The 6,616-nt window shown below is 41.5% G+C and overlaps 1 protein-coding gene across 2 annotated transcripts in view; it reads right to left on the bottom strand.

Annotated features, from left to right (window-relative positions):
* Nucleotides 1–6,440, bottom strand: part of LOC109530642 (uncharacterized) — a 25,133-nt gene extending 18,693 nt beyond the window's left edge. The window contains exons 1-7 of one of the 2 annotated variants that reach the window (XM_019894516.1): nt 4,578–4,913; nt 3,883–4,051; nt 2,957–3,012; nt 2,791–2,870; nt 1,997–2,090; nt 1,223–1,357; nt 1,049–1,120 (exon numbers count right to left, since the gene is read on the bottom strand). In XM_019894516.1, the coding sequence (XP_019750075.1) occupies nt 1,049–1,120; nt 1,223–1,357; nt 1,997–2,090; nt 2,791–2,870; nt 2,957–3,012; nt 3,883–4,051; nt 4,578–4,761 (790 nt within the window). In that variant the 5' untranslated portion in view covers nt 4,762–4,913. Of the gene's footprint in view, nt 1–1,048; nt 1,121–1,222; nt 1,358–1,996; nt 2,091–2,790; nt 2,871–2,956; nt 3,013–3,882; nt 4,052–4,577; nt 4,914–5,850 lie in introns of those variants that run through there. The other variant, XM_019894515.1, reaches the window with a different exon arrangement.
* Between the last annotated feature and the right edge of the window lie 176 nt (nt 6,441–6,616).

Genomic DNA, 6,616 nt, shown 5'->3' with positions numbered 1-6,616 from the left:
CCGAAAAAAACGACCATGTATAGTAAGGCGTTTTTAGCCGAAAAAATGACCATGTAGAGTAAGGCGTTTTTGGCCGAAAAAAATGACCATGTATAGTAAGGCGTTTTTGGCCGAAAAAAACGACCATGTATCGTAAGGCGTTTTTTGCCGAAAAAACATGGTCATTTTTTTGGGCTAAAAACGCCATACTATACATGGCCGTTTGTTGGGGCGAGAAACGACTTACTTTTCATGTTCATTTTTTTCAGCCAAAAACGCCTTACTATACATGGTCATTTTTTGGGGGGACTAAAAATGCCTTACTCTACATGGTCGTTTTTTTTGGTTTAAAGCGGCTTACTATAAATGGCCGTTTGTTGGGGCGAGAAACGCCTTACTTTAAATTGTCTTTTTTTTTTTCGGCCAAAAATGCCTTACTATACATGGTCGGTTTTTTTTTTGGGCCAAAAATGTCTGACTATATACATGGTCGTTTTTTTTTTGGGCCAAAAAGGCCTTACTGTACATGGTTGAGTTTTTTTGGCCAAAAACGTCTTACTATACATGGTCGGGTTTTTTTCGGCCAAAAACGTCTTTCTACATGCATGGTCGTTTTTTTCGACCAAAAACGCCTTACTATACATGGTCATTTTTTTCGGCCAAAAACGCCTTCCTATAGATGTACATGGTCGTTTTTTTTTCGGCCAAAAACACCTTACTATACATGGTCGTTTTTTTCGGCCAAAAACGCCTTACTATACATGGTCATTTTTTTCGGCCAAAAACGCCTTACTATACATGGTCATTTTTTTCGGCCAAAAACGCCTTACTGTACTGTAATGTTCATTAAATTTCAACATTTTCCTAATGTTCTTGTGCTTCTTTAGACCAAAACAAAGGAAAAACATATTATTGTGGTTATTTATCGCAGAGTATGGTATAATTTTAATGGTCCGGCCCACTTGAAATCTACCGAGGCCGTACATGGCCCACAATGTTAAATGAGTTTGACACCCCTGATCTAGCTTGACACTAAAGTCCCAATCAAGCTTGTTGCGTGCGCCCTCACCTTTTTCCTGTTTTCTCAGCAGCTCTGTCATTTTGCCAGAGGCCATCATCACTTTGAACGCCACAACGAAATCTGTAGACAGCAACACACGTTTTTTTTTTTTTTGTTGTTGTTGTTTTTTGGGACGTCTGCCGTGAAGCAGTCAACCCATCTCATGGACACGAGTCAATCAACCTTGCTGGCTGGCCTGTTCGTTCTGGATCCTCAGGGAGACGTCCTTCATGTAGTTGAGGAAATCGCCGAAGATGGCGTCTGTGCATCCTGCCGTGTTGCAGTGGCCCCAGAAGGTCGCCGCGTCCACGTCGTGCTCTGTTTTTAACGTCACACGTGGTCGTTTTAGCCGTTCATTTGTACATCGGCAAAAATATTTGTCCCCGCGGCTCCATTGGCAGGAAAGAAAGCAAGCGCATTCAATCCAATTCGTTCTCAAATGTCAAAAGTTCAACTTGGCGCTCTATTTTGCAAACGAATAAACATTCTTGATAGATTGAATTGGATTCGGCGCAGACAAAAGTTTCTTGTCAGTGTCATGTACTTATGGTACAAATGTATTCCTTGCATGCATTTTTCCAGTTCAAATATTGCTGACGAAACATGTAGCGACGTACGAATTCGTTTTCTTTCCGATGTAGCTTGTGTCGTGTTATTTTGCATTTTTTCCCCTTCAGACACGCATTCATTTGTCAATTCCCGCCCGACTAAAAAAAGTGTCAGAGGAGAATAAAGTTGCGATTCTCAAATTCCTTTGTTAAAATATAAATTTATTCCCAGGTAAAAGATGGATTATTTGATTGACTTAAAATCATAATTTTGGGACTATCTTGGGGAAAAAAAAAGCTCACGAGAGCTTTTTTTTTTTTCTCTCGAAAGGAATTCATAATTTTAGGAGGGAATTCCCTCCTCGTTTGCCAACCCCTGATCTGCACCATCATCGCGTCAGCTCTCTACCTTGGTCTCGCTCAACTTTCACATCTACGCCATTGGTGGATGAGATCCAGGCGGGGGTCTTCTCGGGATGGGGCAAAGTTTGGGACTTGGAATCCTGAGGGGGAACATCTGCATTACAACATGGTCACATTTACTCTACGACAGGTGGATGAGTTCGAAAAGTACCGGGCTGGAAAATGGAAAAGAGGGGAAGCGTGTGGCAAACTTGGCTCCAAATTATTTAGCAAATTCTATCGCGTGTCTCTTGCCCTGTTTATTGAAGTGCTGCCACTTCGAACCTTCTGAAATTCAGATCTCATCTTGCTTTATTTGTTGCTCAACACATTTATAAAAGAACGCATTTTTCTCTTCTGTCTTCTGTGTTTTATCGACAACCTCCTCTCACGCGGCTTCCCGAGTTTTCGCACATAAAACACATGGTGGCTTATTAGCAGTCACACAAAAAAAAAAACCAAACAATGATGTCATGCTTTGGATCCTTTCTGGATGAGAACCAAAGGCAGATTAAGTCACAAATGTATGGGATTCTTTGTGAGATTTTTTTTTAAAAATGTGCAAAATCCGACGATGGAGGAAAACTAGACAACATTCCTGGGAGAGGGGGGGATCTTAAAATGAATCGGAAAACAACCAGGATGTACAAAAACTGAGGTTTGACTGGACTTGAAAAGAACCAAAAATTACCAAGTGATTATGGATTGATCATCATCCACCTTGACAAGTGCAAGAAAAAGTAGAGGAAAAACAAACGGGTGATCTTGAGATGATGCCGACACAAAAACGATGCCACTTACGTGCCACGGCCTTAAGTTGAAACTTTCATCTAAATCGGCATCCTCAATTGGGGCTAAAATTTGAGAGGGCTCCTCCTCACCTGTTGAAGGAAAAAACAAAAAGCAAGGCATCAATCAAAGTATTCCAAAACATATTCTGATATAAAAAAAATGAAAAAGCCACAACCTGAACTTGAGCAATCTGACAAAATCTTCCTTTTTTTTGAGGACACGTTGGCCTGCCTGCAACACACAAATATGACAACAATGCATAAAACAATTCATCCTTTACAAATAATAGAAGGTAAACTTTCAATTAAAAAAAAAAAAAAATGCAGGCCATTTGGTACGAGTTTACATCGACGTTTTTGGGAGCAGAGCAAGAAACTGGGCTCGATAAACTCTGAACTTGGTTTACACACCAACACATACGTAAGTATGTTCATGATTAAAAGTTTTAACCATGATTAAACATGACATCTATGCAATTAATTAAATTATTACACAAAAAAAAGAAAGCTAGAGTTTAGAGCAGGGGTGCCCATTACGTCGATCGCGATCGACCGGTAGATCGCTGACTCGTCCCAAGTCGATCGCGAAGGGTGTGTAGAGGAGAGAAAAAAAAACCCAAACAACCATTTGTGCATCTTTGTGCATGTTAGTAAATATATTTTTTGTGTTACACAATTTTTGTCAACTCATACACAGTAGAAGCCTTGAGCAATTCTTCGACTTGACACACTTCTGCAAAAGATTTCTCACAAAATCTTCTCTAAGTCACGAACCAGAAAAGGACACGCGGGCTCGTCAGTTTGGTACAAGGCTAAGAATGGCTCGACTGTACTGGCAATTGATCTGAAGAAGGACAGTTTGGCAATTGTCAACTTGTCATTGACTGTTTTATAGGAGTTGCTCGTGGGCCTGTTTGAAACCCCCCCATGAACCACATGAAGGCCACAACTACCAATATTCAAAAGGCCCATCCCAGTCTCATCCTCAATTTGCTTTGACAGCTTTTCATGGAAAGGCCAGTTCACTGAGGGACCATCCATTGAAACCTGCAATGGGCCATTTCTACGAAGATCTGATGTTGATGCATTAAAATCAACACACTTCAGCATCCATACGATTTCTGCATTGAGGGTCTCTGTCCCCCCAGTAAGAATCTTGCTTTGAACTGCTCCTCCGGAAGTCTGAAGACTGGTAGTGGTGGTGGTCTTATCACGGTCACCCTGGACGAGTGTGTCAATGTTCCCCAGAACTGATGACACAGACCTCATTGCTGAAAAAAAGAACAGGGAAATGATCAGCTTCAACCTTGACGCTAGGTGTCGTTCTTTAAAATCGTGCCTCATAACGGCCCTGCCCCTAGTGCATGTGCTAGGTTACCTTCTTGAAAGTAGTTCGTATTACAACATTTTGCGAAGAATTTCAAAGATCTGCACTTCGGTTTCTACGTCCGCGGCAGTAATATCCAATATGGCGGTCTCGCAGATATGCTAGTGGCATAATACTGTCGTGTAACGATGATTATCCCGCTAGTGTCAAGTGTGTAATGCTGCTAGTGTCAAGTGTGTTATCGGCTTTTAACATCTTTTCTTCCTGGGGATGAGGTTTACAGATGATTTTCTACAGGTACGAGGTCGAAAACAGTACAATATATGTAGCAATATAGGCCTACACAGATGCACAGACAGTACAAAACACAGGACAGAACACTACGATCAACTCATTTACTGACAACTACGCCCGCTAGTTATATATGTTATAATGCAAATGCCGGCCTGAAAATGGACGATGTGACATACCTTTCATGTGCTTAGAGCCTTTTGCATGAACAGTCAGCGCCGAAACACCCAATCTTCTCACGGAGATGCTCTTCTTACACACTCGGCAGTAGGCCGACGTCTTTTCCTCAGCAACTTTTCCGACCCAATCACGGAACTCCGGCTTGTCCAGCCACGCCACTTGAAAATAGCATTGTCCCGGCATATTTGTCTGTCACTTGTTGAGGTCGATAACTTCGATGAATAGATTTTTCCAGAAAATACGGGAATTGTTTGCAGAGCCGGCAACCAAACCATCCATTGACTGCCCCAGCATGGAGTCGAGCTATTGTTGTTACCCGAAATGACCCGAAGTTATCACGTGTCATCATCGGAACTGATCGGAGACGACGGGAAAAGCAGAGCGGTAACCAGGAAGGCATGTAGCCCGACAGCGGGGTTTGAGGGCAAGGGCGCCAGCGCATTTTCCGACAAAACTATTAATTGGAAGGGTGGGGGAAATGACATACACAAATAAAATGAACACCACAGGTTATTTTTTAGGGATTTTTTTATTTTAGAAGCTTTCCCTGAAAATTAAGGACAATCAAGAACATAATTTTACAACTTCTTTTTTTATTGATTTTTATCACAAAAAAAATCATTAAAAATTTAATGAATAATTAAGTTCATTAAAAAATTATAACTTTAAGGACCCGTACGAAACCTGCCTTACTGATACCTGATCTCAGTGCTCGCCCACCCCCGACACAAAATCCAATCACAAATCTAAAAGTCAGGCCCACATCACTTTTGTTTGAGATTTACTTATTTTCTTTTAAATTCACTGCTATATAAAGTGTTGTACCTGTGCTGTGTCACGACTTTTAATTACTTATCGAAGATAGAATTATGCATTGCGACCGCAAAGCCATTGTTTTGATATAACGTTTGTATTCCGTTTTGATGGGAGCCAGATTGGTGGTGGGGAAAAAAAACAACAACATTGACTCTTTGGAAAAAGTAATTGCCGTAAATTCCCGATTAGTGTTGCGTCTTGACCATGCACTGCTCAATGCTGAACTTCGTCAATTGTTAGTCAGGCGCCTTGGAGGGCGACTAAAAGGGTCCTCGGAAAGATGTGTAGAGTTCGTTATCGGGAGACGCTGTCTGTTCACCTCGAAAACATTGAAGAAGAGTATACATTTTGATCTATTTATAAAACTCCACATGCAATTCGCAGACACAATCAAAAACGCAAAGATGATAAAGAACCTCTCTTCTGTACGAGGTGACTAGCAAAAGAGAAGCTAACCTTTCGGAGGGTGCATGTTGTTGTAAAGTTGTCTCTTTTGCCGTCAGCTCTTCGTCATGCAACTCGTGTAGTCTTCTTGTAATGATGCATCTTGAGGGAATCACATACCTGCGGTCATTTGTTGCGATTCTGAAAAGGTTTCTGAGACCGACATCGTCCACTACACTAACCGGCCTGCAGTCCGCAGCTAACCACTTCGCTATGGCATTTGTTATTTCCTCTTGTCTTTGATTCTCTGCAGTTGTCCCAGACCTTGCATTTAACGGAGTAAGGCAACGTCTGAATTGATCCTTTCTTTCGTTAAAGCTACTGCTGACATCAACTCTGTGTTTTGCATGTAGATGATATTTCAGACTGGATGTACTCCGGTGATAACAAAATCCAAAATTGCAGTGCCGACAAAACGCTTTACTTCTGTCGACTGCGCCGTCTGGGAGAATTTTAAAATAAAAATGGCCGTTTAAAAGTTCGGTCCCCTTACTCATGGTTGTTTTTCTGCAATTGCTACTTTTCAGGTTCCAGTATGGATAAACGCGTGGTTACTTAGCGCAATACCGGTGTAGGTACCAGATCAATTTGGGGGCCTGGGCCAGCTCCTGACGTCACGTTTTATGATTGGTCCATTTTGCGGAAATGCGATTGTAGTTCTTCGACGAAAAAAAAAATTTCGATGGAATTTTGATGCAATATTTGATTCTAAAATATTCAACAGTGACAGCCCTCGTCCTAAGTAGCGAACTGCCAGGCTTTCCGTTTTGTCTCCCTC

The sequence above is a fragment of the Hippocampus comes genome, unplaced genomic scaffold, assembly GCF_001891065.2.
Source record: "Hippocampus comes isolate QL1 unplaced genomic scaffold, H_comes_QL1_v1.1 scaffold96, whole genome shotgun sequence".
NCBI classification, from domain to species: domain Eukaryota; kingdom Metazoa; phylum Chordata; class Actinopteri; order Syngnathiformes; family Syngnathidae; genus Hippocampus; species Hippocampus comes.
Note: the sequence above shows the minus strand (reverse complement) of the source record. Positions and strands in the feature narration are given on the sequence as shown.